Raw genomic sequence first — 16,766 nt, 5'->3', positions numbered from 1 at the left:
TAGGTTGCGTTTACAGACACTTTTAAGTAACAATCGGTATAACAACACTTACACTAAGCAATTACCTTTCCCACAATCATTTCCTGCCTCAGTGAGTGTATGTTACCTTTAGGTTGCGTTCACAGACATCTTTCAGCAATAATCGCCCTTTACAGTGAGAGTATGTTACCTTTAGGTTGCGTTCAGAGAGATCTTTCAGCAACAATCGCCGTTTAACTCGCTGAAAGCGTCGTCTGCTCCAGTGCGCCTACGGGATATGGTATGGCAATACGCGACCCGGGGCCACCGAGCGATCGTCCCGATCGTGGACGAGGAAATGCACGATGTTGATGATTTAATGGCATGATGATGGGCGTATCTAGATTCTTGAAAAAGAAGAGGAAAAATAGAATGGCTTGCGGGCACGATGATTCGCGATGAACCTTGGCAGGACCCTCTCGGGCCACACGTTGCCAAGACTCGATGGCGGAGGCCAAGGCAGCACCGCATGGCATAGGTAGGGGAGAATGTCTTGAAGTGTAGCGGTGTCTTGGGTCGTGGGGTCCTTGGTCGGCACATCAGGTCAGTGGGGTCACATTAGGTCATTCGGGTCTCTCCTTGTGTCTTGTGGTCATGTGTGGCGTCTCGGGTCAGTCTCTCCTTCGTCGTGTCTTGTGGTCGGGGCGGGGGGACGGGACGGAGGAACGGCAAGGTCTTGCTGGGTCTGGCAGGATGGGGAACAGCCATGCAGTGCCTCTTAACCTTTCGCCGACGGCGCAAGAAGTCGCAGGGCGCTGATGCTCCGGACCAGGATGGGGGGGGGGGGGGGGGGGGGTGATGAAGTACCCAGCACCTCCAACCAAATGTTACGATACGGCAAGCCGATGAAAACAGGAGAACAGAGGACAGAGAGATGGTCGATGACAGTGAGATGACGTTTAATGAAAATGTTGTCGGGCCTAGCGCAAGTGCTAGGCCCGGCAACACACACACACACACACACACACACACACACACACACACACACACACACACACACACACACACACACACACACACACACACACACACACACACACACACACACACACACACACACACACACACACACACACACACACACACACACACACACACACACACACACACACACACACACACACACACACACACACACACACACACACACACACACACACACACACACACACACACACACACACACACACACACACACACACACACACACACACACACACACACACACACACACACACACACACACACACACACACACACACACACACACACACACACACACACACACACACACACACACACACACACACACACACACACACACACACACACACACACACACACACACACACACACACACACACACACACACACACACACACACACACACACACACACACACACACACACACACACACACACACACACACACACACACACACACACACACACACACACACACACACACACACACACACACACACACACACACACACACACACACACACACACACACACACACACACACACACACACACACACACACACACACACACACACACACACACACACACACACACACACACACACACACACACACACACACACACACACACACACACACACACACACACACACACACACACACACACACACACACACACACACACACACACACACACACACACACACACACACACACACACACACACACACACACACACACACACACACACACACACACACACACACACACACACACACACACACACACACACACACACACACACACACACACACACACACACACACACACACACACACACACACACACACACACACACACACACACACACACACACACACACACACACACACACACACACACACACACACACACACACACACACACACACACACACACACACACACACACACACACACACACACACACACACACACACACACACACACACACACACACACACACACACACACACACACACACACACACACACACACACACACACACACACACACACGTTTGAACCTCTTCTGCTTTTTAAAAATATTGCACTCCACTTTGGCATGAATGACCGGTATGTAAGGTCACGCAGATCATGCACTATTCAAGCAGAATACTTTAAAAGACAGTATACCACTGCCATTTCCACTTGTGTCCTTAGTGAAGATGCTTCCATCCCGGTAACAGAAACCTCTAGAATTTAGCTCTCTGACTATAGCAGCACGATATGCAGAAATTTTGAGAGTACTGCTGAACGTGTACTGGAAAAATGCGGAAGCGTGAGAGTTGCTGCTGCTGTTGCATCACTAGACGCGCCTTCAGTGCTTTCTTTGCATGGCATGCTGCTCATTTGACTTGATGACGTCACCACTCACGTGGTTTAATAAAGTTTACTTTTTGCATGACATTCTACTCATGTGACTGACGCGGCTTGATGTCACTTTTGCAAGTCATCCTTGTCATGTGACTCATTGTCTTGGTGACATCACCTTTTTTGCAAGTTCTTGGTCATGCGACTGCCATGTAACTTGTGACACCACCTTTACTTACGACATACCGCTGTTATTTTCAGAACGACTCGTTAGACTTAACGAGCCTCCCCCTCCCCTTTGCAAGTCATCGTTATCATGTGACTGTCCCATGAATCGGTGATGTTATCTATTATTAGTTAGGACACGCTGCCTCACTATTCTAACGCGGTAGCGTTAAGCGTCCCGTTACTCAAAAAGTCCGGCGTCGGTGTCGGCGTTGTGAGCGAAAAATCGATCCTTCACCGATGATTTGTGCGACTTCAAAAACCACATGACACCAGAAAGTTGGGAGGAGCGACCAACTCGGGTAACTCATACGAGGTGGGAAAGTGGAATAAGAATTTACCTTCCAGCGGGCTTAGATGCAGATTCAGGTAGGCTAGATGTAGACTATGCGGCATGCTCCTACGGCTATGCTAAAGCGGGGATTTGTATATCTGGTGGTCGCCACGGTATCGCGTCATACCCTTAAAGGCGGAGCTTAAGTGTCCCCTATAATTTCTCTCTTTAGAACTCACCTTTGTCATATCACTGCCGTGACACTTATGATGTAATTCAATATTTTTAGAACTTATACTTTACTTATGACTATGCTAACACTAACGACGTTATAAATTTATGCACGTGATCATTGTCATGAGACTTGTGAATTGGTGACGTCATCAATTGCTAGTTATACGCTTGTTAGTTACACGCCTAATTGCATTCATGCTTTTCACAATAACTTGCAATCCCGCGAATGGGACAACATTTCGCGGCTAGGCTCTTCGGATAACTTCCGATTTCAGCTTTCGCATCTCGTGAGCAATGTATGACTTTCGCCTTAAGAAAATGATAAACATGACACAGTGCATTAGATGCTTACGAGTTTTCACCGTCAGAGCCACAAAAGTGCTCAAGTGAAAGTGCTCCTGCTTAGTTTCCCATTGTTCACTCAACAATGAGTGCCTTCTCCATGGTGCTTAGACATCTCTCCGACATGTTCCTTTTCTTTCTAACTCTCTACTGCGTACTTCCTCCCCGCCCCCCTCCTCCCTTCCTTCAGCACGCATTTTTTTTTCCTAATCTAAAACCACGCATCTGAAATCTCGTTTTACACAATACTTTCTTTTGTGCTTGGAAGCCGTCTCATCTGATTTACACACGCAGAGGTTGCGCGCCAAACGCGGTGAGACCTCTTATTCGTGCTTTTATGTAAACATGGCCCGCCACGCACATAAAGGCGCGTCTTGCACACGGAGGGAGTCTCTGGTTTCTTTCGGCGCGGGAGACGAAACCCTAGATGAGATTACGGAGCGAGCGTAACCCAATAACACAAGGAGGCCCGGAATATGACAAGATATAAGGCGTATAATCACGTATCTTCGCCATATGACCACGCAAGCACGGCTGTTCATCCCACAACGTGAGTGAAAATGCTGGAAACCGGGAGAAGTTCACAGACGTCTTACTGAACATTACACGCTTCCTCGGCCCCTGTGTGTGTGCTTGCGCTCTGATTTGCGCTCTTTGCTTTCACTAAAACAGAAGCTGTGTCCAGCAATAGCCATAACTTGCACGTATAGACTTTAAGCGAACCTGCACTTTGCCAAGGCTTTCTCGGTGAAATAAGGATGGACACGTTCACTTCCTCCCTCCCTGATCTCTGGCTCAGAACGGTAAAAAATGCTCAGAATACAAATGCGTGTTTCCTCGTGAGCGAAATATAATGTTGCGCCATAAATCTTACTTTCTTGTTAACTGGGGCAAGCAGGGCCATGAAGAGTGTGCAAGCATACTTTAGTTGAGACATTCAAGGTTGCCCTCTGTGCGGGTGGCCTTTTAAGAGCTGGACTCTTATAAGCGGTGTCCTCTAAATCATTTTCTCTTGGCGGGGTTCAGGTACCCAGCCAGATGGACATACCACGCCTTTCCTTTTCTCAAAGCCCGCGGTGGTGCAGTGGTTAAAGCGCTCGACGGCTGTGCCCAAGAATTCGGGATCGGATCCCGGCCTCGGCGGCCGCGTTTCGATGGAGGGAACAGCAAGGCGCCCGTGTGCTATGCGATATCAGTGCACGTTAAAGCAAATTCAGGTGGTCGAAATTTCTGGAGTCATTCAGTACGGTCTCCGTCATAGCCTGGGTCGCTTTGGGACGTTCCAAAACCAAACCAAACCAACTCTTTTCTTAAATGTGTTAGTCTTCCTCTTATATCGAACAATAAGCGGCCAAACTTGCAAAATGCTCGACACGAAAAACGTGTTTGATAACGGCCAGCACATCGCCCGTCGTACGGCTAGTTCATGACTCCCGGATGCATAAGAGTCGATTGAATGCAAGCCGCTCGTCCCCGCGAGAAGCTTTGAAGTTTCAACTCGTTAGCATACGCCAGCTCGATTTCATAGCGCTGAGCGGGTTTAGTAGAAGATTATGGCAACTAGAATACAACGAATTACCGCGCAAACTCGGTTCCACGCAGAGTGGATTGAGAAACGCGTGTTCACTCTTCAAGCCCAACGCATTTGAAATTAAACGCTGTGCTCACACCAAGGGAAGTTCAACTTCGCAGAGAAAACCAGACTATGAGGGACTCCGTAGTGGAGAGCTCCGGATATTTTCCCTTCCCGGGGTTCTTTAAGGCGCAACACTGCACTGTACACGGGTTACTTTGCTTTTTACCCCCATCTAACGTGGATGGCTGTGACCGCCCCTGCGTTCTTGGACAATGACGTCAAGCGTCCTAACGACTAAGCCACCACGGTGGAGCACTCCTAGAGAAGAGTGCTAGACTTCAGAACTTCAGAAATCAGCAAATGTCCATAAAAAGGAAAGAACAGACCTTATTCATTGCCTTATCTTCGTCCCTCCAGTATATAACTCAGATATATACTATGGGGGTGGTAAAATATGAAAAACGTTACCGTCTAAACTTTTCGAATAATCTAAGGCGCATGTGTCAGGCGCCGCCAGGGCGGTCGGAGTAAAGTCTGACCCGCCTCAAGATGATCTACCTCTAGCTGCATCCCTTAATAAGCTTTTCTAGTCAAATGGTGGGAGGCCATACATGTTAGGAGATGATGAAGACAGGGGAAGAGTTGCCGAATGGACCACTCATTCCTTGACCCACCGGTGTTACAAGTATTTCGCCGTTGGTGATTTCCTTTGATGAGTTGGTTTATAGGGTATAACGTTAAAAAAACTACTTAACTATTGACAGCCCCATAATTGTAGGCTTTCGAATAATTCCGATTTTCTGGAGTTATTGAACACGCGATGACATCACACAACAGAAGAGTTCCTTGCGTTTCGCCTCCATCGAAACCCGGCCTAAGCAGTTGGGATCAATCCCGGCCCATCGGCTGTGTAGTCGTGCGCCCTAACCAATAAAAAGTCTTAGTGGAGGTCATGCTTGACTTGCCTCTGTTTAGCAAGAGCTTTAACTAGGTAATAATACAAAACAGTACGCATTTTAATGATGTGCTAAAATTCAACAATATAACACCAACATTGACACTTGTGACGTGGCTAACTTCTAACGATTGGACGATGTTTTCACGGTGCTCTTGCTTCAGAGCGCAGAAGGATGGCGTGCAAAGGGGAGCCGAAGTGGAGGGCTACTGAGTAATTTCGACCAACTGGGGATCTTTAACGTGCGCTGACATTGCACAGCACACGTTCTGAATGGATTATACTTTTCCTGGGCCGCTCTTATGACGCGGTTCGACTGATCGGAACATGAGAAACATTTATAAAACCGAAATCAAATTTTTACTCAGATTATGGGCAAGAGTCGCGAAATTAACTTTAATGTGAAAAGATTGGGTTCTTTTTATTTGGTTTGAAAGAAACTGATATATTTTTGCGATTTACCGTCCCGAAACGATTCAGTCTGCGGGAGGCACTGTGCTGGACCACTCTGGATAATGTACACCACCCTAAGTTCTTTAATGTATGCTGAAATTGTTCAGTACACAGGCACCTGGTGTTTCGCCTCCATTGAAAAGCGGCCACCAGTGCCGGGATCGAACCCACGAAACCCAGCTCAGTTTTCGAAACCTCAACTACTGAGCCACCGTGAAGATGCTTGGGGACGGGGAAACTGATGTGACGGTTCACTGCACATGAAATTAAACTAAGCAGGCTGATAGACAGGGGAGAAGAGGCAGACGAGGTTGCGTCGACTAACTCATTAACTTTATTGCTTTTTTCTTTCCCTTTGTACTTTTTCTAAAGTCTAGTTAAGCATTCATATTTATCTAAATACACCAGTCCTTGTCCATATATATATATATATATATATATATATCGCAGAGACAGCTATCTACGACTACACTGCCGAATTCACACGGGTTCTGCTCATATCGAAGCATGGGTGCACAGGAACTCATCTCCGCCGAGTTCAGGCGGTGCGTTTGGACTGTGAACTGCCCAGATTACAATGAGGAGCACTGTTTCATTCCCTAAGCGATGATGTAGACGAACGCTGCCCGCCAATTCAAGGCTGGGTAGAATCTCATTAGCAGATATTCAATTTAAAAAGCTTCATGTCAAGAATAAATCATGGCGGTGGGTAGGTAGTTTGGAATCTCATCACTAGGAATGAAACGACCATCGGAAGGATAATCCTCGTGTAACTGCAGAACCGTACCTGATATGGCCTTTTGCTCGAAAAGAATGTTGATAGCTCGAATACTCGAATAAAATTTTATGCTACAAATAATCTCTCTGCTCGTATTTTGAACAAATGCTGAAGCGCCCGTGTAAAAACAAGGCATGGAAACGACGACGTATGCAGCCAGTACGGTTGAAATGGCGTCGCCATTGCGTCGCCATATTGCAGAATTTAACACGTGTTTTTGTAATGCAACGGCTCTGTGCAGCGTTCAGCGTGGTTCTATACCACTTCGCTTGACATTTAGCATTTAGCGCTAGCCAAGTCGCATGCTATAATGAAAAGCGCACTGTTGTCGTTTGCGTCGAAAAGCCATCGCCATACACCTTTTTGAGAGGGAGCTTTCAAGGACGCGTCAAATCCCCTCCAGCGCCAACATTTCGCTAGCGCCGTTAGGTTAGGCGGAAGCCACCGGAAATAAAGACGTACGTTTTCGCTAAGGTAGATGGCGCTTTCGAATTTTACTCAATCGTCATCAATGTGTGCGTCTGCGTCGAAAGATTCCGGAAAAATGATAGACGCCTTGTACGGAGTGTATATGATTGAACGTTGTGTTGGTTGATCGATTCGATGTGGTCGATAGCTTGATTGCCTGATTGATAAGTGAATAGTGTATAGTGAATGAAACCAGAGTCGTTTACACAAATTATCTAGTGTGTGTGTAACTGAATCTGAATAGGTAACCTGTGGGTGGTACTACTGAGACAATGTCAACTTACATGGTACCAGATGCATGTAATAGAATGATGCTTGTGGTGATAGTGCTCGATGACCAGGAAGGATTCTAGACGGAGCGAAGACGGGGTGCCGAGATACGAACTTATAAGCGGAAGTGAAGTACCATAAGTGTGCGGAGAAAGCAGAGCTGGAACATCGGCAAGCTGCCGACGATCATAAACGTAGGGCTGAAGCTGAGTTGGTCCGTAAAGCCAAAGATGTCTAACTTAAACGTCAACGTCGTTTAATATAGGCAAAGAAGCGGATGTGATCAAAATAGCATCAGCGCGCATGCCATGGCATCAACTCATAAGCCGAAGCTTAAGCGTCCTGATCTCTTTTTGCGATAGGGGTTGGAACTAATGACACGTACCTTCAGTTGTAGGCAGTTAAATTAATTTTAAGTCTAGGTGTCCACTGAGTATGAGACAGACACTGTGCCTTTCTTTTTCCAAAAAATAAATGAGCTAAAACGTTTAACACCTTGTCAAATGCTGTGTCTCAAAGCTAAGCATTAGCGAAGAGGTTAAATTAGAAGCGATACTGTAAGGGTGAAACTTGAACGTCCTACTAATTTTTTACGATCGTAGTAGAAAACAAAAAGAAAAAGCTCATCGTAACTTTTTTTTTTAGTTACTAGTTAAAAAAGCAATATGAAAGAAGGTGACAGACTGGTCCAGTTTTGAAGTTCATCATCATCATCATCATCATCATCATCATCATCATCATCATCATCATCATCATCATCATCATCATCATCATCATCATCATCATCCTGATTATACCCACTGCAGGGCGAAGGCCTCTCCCATATTTCTCCACCTAACCCGGTTCTGTGCTAGCTGCATCCACTTGACCCCTGCGAACTTCTTAATCTCATCCGCCCACCTAACTTTCTGCCGCCCCCTGCACTGCAATTTCCGAGCTCGAATCTGAGCAAGTAGACTTCAGCAGGAGCTGACAACTTTATCGAAGGCAATTTTTAATTTCTGCCGGAAATAGACCCACCTTAAAGTGACTGCAAATGCTTCGCGAATCGTGCTGGTATTCGACACTTTTCCGGCAATCGTGAAATGCACTCCCACATAACTGCTCCGGTCACGGGTCTTTCCCCTCCCTCTCCTATTTTTCTAACTATACCAACACCTTCCCGCACTTTACATTAGCTACATTGCGTTTAAAAAAACAGGGGAGTTAAATTACTCGCTTCAAACTCTCTGCAGGTACCATGCGTTCAAAGAGCGCGCGGAAGGCGAACTGCATAACGATTAAACAATTATACCTCCAGGCAGACGCACACGCTTTCTGGGAATGAAGCTGCGAAATGGGCAGTGACCGGTGACAAATCTCTGGCAGGACCCGTGCGTGCGTGCGTGCGTGCGTGCGTGCGTGCGTGCATACACTTCAGAGTATGGGAATGTGGGGCAGACTTTCTGCCTCCCTTTTTCCCTCCCTTCTGCCACACTGTGACGCACCCTCCCTAGGTTAAAGCGCACAGCCACGAGTGCAGAAGTAGCGACCGCTGCCGAGGTTCCGGAGGATGTGCTCCCATTAGCGACCGGCTGCCAAGCGAACCGCGTGGCACACGGTGGACCGCCGAGCGCCAAGCGTCGCCAGCTCTCCGCTGCTCGCCGTACACACACGAAGCGGGCGCCCCGATCTGCGCGCCCGTCCGTTGCAGTCGGAATCATTATAAGCCCCGCGGCAACTGCAACGCACCGAGCACTTAGGTGAGCGCGAAAGCTCCGTCGGAAGACGAGAAAAGAGAGAGGAGGTGGAAATGGCAGGAAGGAAGGAAAGCAGAGGTTGAATTCAATCTGGTAACATAGTTGCGACACGGCGGGGCCGCGACGTTATGCAGCCGGTACAAGAAACGTTTCGCTAGCTTTCGTTTTGCTCTTTTCCCTCGGAAATGCGTAATGTGGGACTTTGGGCTAACTTTATTTTGAGCAACGGAGGAAGGTGAACTGGAAGAAACGCTGTGTAAGGCGAACAGTGGGGCAATGGTCCGATTAAGGAAGCTGACGAGTCGAGCCAACCACGGCCAGGCGTTGGAGATTTCGCCCTCGTGCAGGTTGCGCAAGATGTTTAAACGAAGCGGAGTGGCGATGGGAATAGTTGCGATGTTTTATTTTTTTCAGAGTATTTTTGTTCCCCCCGGAGCACTCATTCTTAACGTTTCACCATCGCCCACTGCACCTGTTCTGTTGCGCACTCACGAATGGAATGGGAGCAGGCCGTATTCTGCCGAAAATGTTCGTTTCCTTTCAGTATTAACTCTATGCGAAAAGTACAAAAATATTATTCCACAAAATGCTGTAAGGACCTCGATGCGCAGTATTTCAGCTCGGAATGTATTTTCTAACGCGACAGTTTGAAATGCCTCGTCTTTCAGAAAATCTGGTGTCGGGCAGTGTTTACTTCGGCGTAGTGAGCGAAGTATCACAGGAACGACTAACACATGGCAGGTGATATGGAAGTGCACTGATTGGTCGTCCAGTTGTGTGACGTCACGGGACCACATGGCACGGCCAAGTATAGGCAGTCGCTGCCAAGATTGGCTTCACCTTTGATATGGGAGGGTGAGACCGGATTCCAGCGCTCCAGTGCCTTTTAACCTCTAATCCGGCACGCTACTCCTAAGCCACGTAAGGCAGGTTCGCTATTTTGCTATTTTATGCGAAAGAGTTTGCGTGGGATAACAAAGGCACTAGTTAAAATATCAGTCATCAGTGGAGTAGCGAAGAACGTGTACGTGAACAAGGAACTGCAATTGGAGCTGGCAAACGGGAGTCAATAACGCTCTCGCGACAAACCCAAACCCTTAAAATATTACAGGTTGCAGTTAGCGTCGCTTAAGAGCTTATTGGCGAAGCCTTTCATCTTTCTCTTTTTCCTCTTCAGTCTACCTTTTCTCTTCGTCTATCTTGCGTATTAGTGATGATGATGATGATGACCTCAGACAAAATGGCACATACCCATGGCGGGGGATTGGCCAGGGTGCATTGTAGATTGTAAATAATTATGTTCAAGGATTGGCGTATTCAGATAAATATGAATGTTTAACTAGAATTTGGAAAAAATAAAATGGAAACAAGAAGGTCATGAAATCATACCTAGCCTAGGAATCTACCTGTCGATGCGTATTTGTGCTCTCGTTATAATTTCATCCCTTTATTTTCTTTGGCTTCGTCGTCAGAATCTATTGCGACGTATCACTGAGACATCTCGCGGAACCTTGATGAACCTCGCTGACACATCTCGCGTACACATTATGCAGACGCGAGGTATTCACCACGAGTATAGAAATACTTTCGCCATAAAAGTGGAGCTGTCTTCCCGGTATTTCACAGCGAAATCCAGCTGCAAAGAGCAAATGTATTCAAAATCTCGCAGTAAAAAATACCAACTCCTTCTGTAGGTGAAAATACTAGCCCAGAAAAGTTCAATTCGATCTGTGAAAATCGACGTTGATGTGATGGAAGTTGGCCAGTTGCTACTCAGTTTTTAATGCACAATGTTTTCGCCGTAGCTGCGCATGACAGCCATGACTCGTCGTATCGCCGTACAGTCATCAGTTGATAACTGAAACCACTTGAATAAAGCCAGAGTATTTTCTAAATGAGCGGTAACATCGTACATTAACGCCGTTGCAGGACCAGTTATATTTCAAAATCGGCTTATTGGGCCTAGCAAGCTTGATTCACCAGCATACTAAGAAGTGGCAACATCAGACACAAAAATAGAAGATTTTGAATATATTGCATAAGTACGCTTACTAGAATTCGCCCTACATAGTCCAATAATACCAAAAATTGCACGACTAAAAAAAAGCAAAACTAAGTTGTATAAAAAAGTTAAACAGCCTGTTTAATGACGAAGTCAACCAACCTTTATATTTCTGCTTTTAGAAGGGGTAGATCATTAAGCAAGATAAGAAGGCTTGGAATCGATGACGGTTCGGTAGTTTATCGTTGTTTGAAATGAAACCACCAAATTACAAGGCGTGTGCAGAATCAATCTATCAATTGGTTTGCCAGCCCAGTAGAGTAAACGGGAAAGTGCGTGCAAACTGCCCTGCAAGCTTTCTTTTCCTGAGAGCTAGTCAGCGCAAGGAGAAGCCTGTTTCTCAAGGCATTCCTTTCCGCGGGGTCGAAAAAAAACAACATCAGATGTGAGCTTGTAATACATGCACAAATGTGTATGTCTGCTGTGCGCCAAAACAAGCGGAAGCATCGAAACAAAAAATTGTAGCTTTGGATCGTCGTGTTCTAAAGCGTGACTGGGCCAATTTCAGTGCGTCACCTTTACTGCTACTGAGACAGAGGCAATAGACACACGAAATTAGTATGATTACTTCCAGGTATGTTTAATTGGTGGCTTTCCTTGTATTGCATAGATGTGCAGCCAGTAATAAAAAACAAGACTGGTAATTATTGAATGGTTAGGTCAAATTAAAATTAGGTTCTGTAGCACATCGGTTTTCAGCTTGCTGGAATCATTTTGTTAGCGATAAAAACAAAGCCCAGCTTGAAGTTTTAACCAGTTTTCACTTTGGTCTCGAGTTTAAAATGCCAATCAGTACAAAGTCTTCACCAACCGCATTATATGAAAGATCACACAAAATAGACGTGGAATTCCACTTTTAAAAATCGGCACGGCTGCGCCTGCACTGGTTAAGATTAGCTTGTTTTAATCGAGATCAAGATCTCACTGACATTAATTCGCAATAAAAAAGCGCTGTCCAAGTTGGCAACTCCTGCCAATCCGACCATGACACGTGGTCTTGTGAATTCGCACAAAACGCGAACCAATCACTGCCAGACCATTCCACCTGCCAACTACACCTGCCAGAGACATGCTCGTGAGGAGAATCGCACACACACATACATCGGTAAAGTGCGGAAAGTTCAAAATGAACAGCCTTGCCTGTTATAGGTCCAGGACGTTTGTTATTCATATATTGGGTATTGCATTATCCTTATTTGCTGCTGGATACAAAGACGAAAAATTTACAACTCTGTCCGACATTTTGTCAAGAAGTTTGTACAATATGCCCAACCTTTCTCCGCGACAGTCATGTAGAGTAAGAGGAAAATTCCTGTGCATGCCATAACATCAATAACATCACTGGCTACAATCTAACGATCGTTCAGAATATTAAAATAAAAAGCCGGGGGCCAGCTGTGAAAGGTTGAACCTCTCAGTGGGCATAAGGCCAGAAAAAAAAAAAAAGCCTAGTAATTTAGCTGATTTTAATTTCTACGGGGGCAGGCCAGCAGAGTACAAAGCAAGCAAATGACAATGACGATTTTATATGGACGTCACTGCACACGTGACTACGGCAATGATGTGCGGTTTCAGTACACATGTTTTATGCGGCAGAAAGTTAGGTGGGCGGATCAGGTTAAGAATTTCGCAGTGGTCATGTGGATGCAGCTAGCACAGGACCGGGCTAGTTGGAAGAATATGGGAGAGGCCTTCGCCCTGCAGTGGGTATAGTCAGGCTGAGGATGATGTTTTATGTGAACTTTGCATAACTCAACAAACTTTCATGTGGAGGCGTTCTATCCGACGGTCCAAATGTGGCCCTAGCTATATTCATAGCAGTTTCGATACAGATCTCATGATGAGTCGCGTGTTAGAACACTTTTGCTTAGGGGAAATTTTAGAGCGCATAGTGTGGCCATCTTCGGGCGGTCAGGCTTCAGAAACAAATCTAATGCCCGTAATTTAGACTTTTTGACGAGCTAACATTTAACTTGTCAGCAACGACGTTTTCTGTTCAATGTCGGCAAAAAACAACCGGTCTCTATGATACTGATGTGCTCAACAAACGCTAGTCTTCTTTTGTAGAAGTACTGATGTGAAAGTGGGAATGTTTTCCGCCAGCGCATTCTCTCGATTTGCAATTATAGTAGCATACATATCGGTAACGAAGCAGCAAATGCCCTTCTAAACACGCCTTTTAGCAAATGGTGTCGACCAATTTTTATGACGCCATGGTTATTTCAATTATTCCAGGATGAACGGCCTATCATACACCAGACTGCGAGGTTACGTTAACAAGCCCGGAGGGATAATGCATGATGTCACAAGAATCGCTCGACGCCATTGTCTGGGGAGCCTCTTTACTGGCATTTGCAGATTAAGTTGCGTGACTCGAGAGTATTCAGACATAAGACGAATGTAAGCTTCCTTAAATTCACGCGATTTCTTTCATTTTCATCACTCCCCACATTCAATTTGTGTGGTGAATGCAAGTCCACCTCCGCTGCAACCAAGCACATGGTAGCAGGTTACCTATCTTCGCGTCTCTTGTGACATGTAGCTTCTGTCTTGACAAAGAGGAAAGATTAAAAAAGACCGAACATTAAGTCTCTCGTTTCGTGTTTCTGTGCGCGGTGGCAGAGCGAAAAGGACCGCAGAGGCAAATTACGCCGAAATAATTCATTCCAATTGTAAGGTGCTGAGAACGAAGCAAGATGGCGAAACAAACAATGAATGTTCACGTGAACAAAGCTAAAGAAAACGATACTTTCATGCGGATAAATCAATATAAAAGAGGCGACTAAACGACGACGTGACACCGTAATTGTGAGGTAACAATTCTCGCGTCGCCTTCTCCAAGGGAAATGGGACATATTGGTGGAGTAAATCTCATTGACTGAGAATTATGGATGCAACCCCCCTCTTCCCATCCCCACTGCAAGGAAAGAAAATCGAGTATACCACTTTGTAAAAGCGGAGTTCAGATATAATTTCTTTCTCGTCTATTTAAGCGCCTTAGTGCACCTCGTTCGATGATACAATTTGTTTAGCTTGTCAGGCGCACTTCGATGCAGTGCTCATGGCGAATCAGATTACAACAGGAAGTTTTCGAGGCAGAGAACTTTTTACGATACGGCCGACGTCGGCGCCCTTTCCGTCAAGGTGCCTCATGAAGCTACCGCGCACGTTGAGCGCTTTCTCCTCGTGCCATTCGGGCGATGGTTACGGTATTAGATGGAGGCGCCAGACGAGGAAACATTTAGCAAAAAATGTTGATCCCCTTCGATTGATGCAAGCTGCAAGAATTGAGGACAGGTACGCTTTTGTTCTCGTCGGAGGAGAAATGACAAAATTCGAATGCTCGATAAGCTTGTTAAGCACTTCCTCAGACGCCTAATTAGAGACTACAGGGCGATAGCATCAGTCGCAAGGTTTTTAAGCCAACAAATTATTCTGAAGAAATAGTACGACACCATTGCTGCAATCGCTACTTTGCAAACAGGGGCGACGGGGGTCATTTAGAGCGACAGGTATGTTTCTATGGCTTCGCTGTGGCGTTGATGCTTGCAGGGCAGCACGTTACATGTTTTGCACCTGATGTATTTAGTAGGTCCTGAATCACCACAGCGTGAGACTGAACTCAGTAATACTGGCTCACCTGGAGTCATGCGTTCAAAGTGGAGTTTGCTGTGTACGCCGTTAAGAAAGTACGAATTGAGAAAGCCTGAAGTTTCTCAACAGTAAACGCTGACAACAGAACAGTTGCTGTCCCAGCAAAGAAGTTTACATCAAGGTTTCAGTTATTTGAAGATAAAGGTTCTTACAATGGAGGGTGGAATAACGCTTGGCATGTTAGTAGATGTTTATGTAGTGAGCACCGCTCTGTCGTAGCAAAGGAGAATGCACCGCAAAACACTTTACCCTTTGAACATGAGGAGAAGGAACCTTGCCACGATTACAGAATAAAGCGTGTTCATCTATGAATGCTAGCCAAATCAAATCCTTCATCAGTAAAGGCGGCACAACCCATTCGCACTAACGAAAACGGTAAAGGAAGCGTTGTTGAAAGGAGATCTTTTTACGAACTTTTTAAAAATAATTTTAAGGTGATTTTTGTGCATTCTACAGCATGGAAACCAGATCATCAACTTATCTAAAGAACCAGCCCAGTTGCCAGGATTTCTTTGTCTACAGTATTTTTGAAAGATTTTCGACGTCCTTTCGCAAGTTCTACTGGTAGATCCCCGGGTCAACGAAGCCAGCAAAAAGAAACGCGCTAAATCGCGTCATCCTCGAGTTCACGACACGGACTCAGGTTAACGCCCCCTTGTTTTCCAAGAACCGCTGGCAGAAAAAAAGCGCGAACGATGAATGATGAACTCACTTTGCGGATAGAGCCGTCTCATTTTGTTCCACCGTTTTGGACGAGGTGTTTTCCTCGGGCGGCCTCTTCACCGCCTGTCTTGTAGGGCAGGCCACGGAGGCGCATTCGACGGTAGCCGGCGTGCCAGCGAGCGAGCGAACGAACGGGAGAGAAGCAGCACCGGGCCGACGGCGGAGCCCGAGCACGCGCAAATACCGACAGCTGGCCACGCGGTGGCAGTGGCGGCAGCGGCGGTGTAGGGTGTACTACGCCCTCGCAATCTCAATCGCGGTACGCAGCACGCGGAGCGGCAGAAGCCGATGTTGCTTGCGCTCCGCCGCCGGCGAGAGAGAGCGCGCGTGTAGCCTGGAATCCTAAGCCTAGTGGCGCTGCTGCTGCTGCCGATCCCGCCGTCGCTTCTGACGCCGGCGCACACCGATTGTTTCAGGAAGCAATACCGATCGCTGCTTCTTTTCTCCAACGAAGCTGGAAAAAGTGATGTGCGTTCGTGAGGAAGGGAGAAAAAGCGAACGGAACACGGTATGTTCTTCGTCGCGAACCGAGATGCTGTGCTTGTTTGCCCCTTTATCTGTTTGTGCCAAAAATGAGTTCTTCGCTGTCCTAAGACTGTTTCTAAGAAGGCGGAATAATTTCGGTGCAAATTTCTCCTCATGCTGCCAGGTGCAGTGCG

General features: G+C 46.5%; 1 protein-coding gene across 1 annotated transcript in view; it reads right to left on the bottom strand.

Moving 5' to 3' along the window:
• The window catches only part of LOC146198817 (ADAMTS-like protein 5), a 50,875-nt gene extending 34,486 nt beyond the window's left edge, over window positions 1-16,389 (bottom strand). The window contains exon 1 of the mRNA XM_084594304.1: window positions 16,097-16,389. Coding sequence (XP_084450430.1) covers window positions 16,097-16,118 — 22 coding nt within the window. The 5' untranslated portion in view covers window positions 16,119-16,389. The remainder of the gene's footprint in view (window positions 1-16,096) is intronic.
• Window positions 16,390-16,766: the final 377 nt, after the last annotated feature.

The sequence above is a fragment of the Amblyomma maculatum genome, chromosome 2 (assembly GCF_055883805.1).
Source record: "Amblyomma maculatum isolate TAMU_Amacu chromosome 2, ASM5588380v1, whole genome shotgun sequence".
Classification (NCBI taxonomy): domain Eukaryota; kingdom Metazoa; phylum Arthropoda; class Arachnida; order Ixodida; family Ixodidae; genus Amblyomma; species Amblyomma maculatum.
Note: the sequence above shows the minus strand (reverse complement) of the source record. Positions and strands in the feature narration are given on the sequence as shown.